This window comes from Ammodytes marinus (genome assembly GCF_949987685.1).
Source record: "Ammodytes marinus genome assembly, contig: scaffold_140, whole genome shotgun sequence".
Lineage (NCBI taxonomy): Eukaryota > Metazoa > Chordata > Actinopteri > Uranoscopiformes > Ammodytidae > Ammodytes > Ammodytes marinus.
Window position 1 is genome coordinate 37,501 of NW_027648306.1, and position 414 is coordinate 37,914.

The 414-nt window shown below is 40.1% G+C and overlaps 1 protein-coding gene across 1 annotated transcript in view; it reads left to right on the top strand.

Annotated features, from left to right (window-relative positions):
- The window catches only part of wnt16 (wingless-type MMTV integration site family, member 16), a gene marked incomplete at both ends in the record, with an annotated part of 12,292 nt that extends 12,250 nt beyond the window's left edge, over window positions 1–42 (top strand). The window contains one exon of the mRNA XM_080054658.1: window positions 1–42. This exon is cut by the window's left edge and continues 279 nt beyond it. Coding sequence (XP_079910784.1) covers window positions 1–42 — 42 coding nt within the window.
- Between the last annotated feature and the right edge of the window lie 372 nt (window positions 43–414).

Here is a 414-nt window from a genome sequence, read left to right on the forward strand (position 1 = left end):
AGGCGCTGTGAGAGCATGAACGATATGCACACGTGTAAATAAGACTACAAAGATGGACGCCCATACATACATACCCTGGAATCCAGTGTTATTAAACAGCCTAGGATCTGTAAACGGACATGTTAACTAAGGTATGATAGTTTGTCTGGTGCTGCTACGTACGCTGCAGACTACAAATATGGACGCCATGGTGTGAATAAGAAAAAAACTACAACTATCTCTATAAAACTACAAAAAAAGATGGATGCAACAGTGTGATTAAGATCTTCAAAAAAAAATGGACTCCAAGCGCACCATGGAAATGACTTTGGACTTGTACAACCATGTGTGTTTGTTAATACACAGCCTAGGCTCTGTAAACTGTGAGAGCATGAGCGATATGCACACGTGTAAATAAAACTACAAAGATGGACC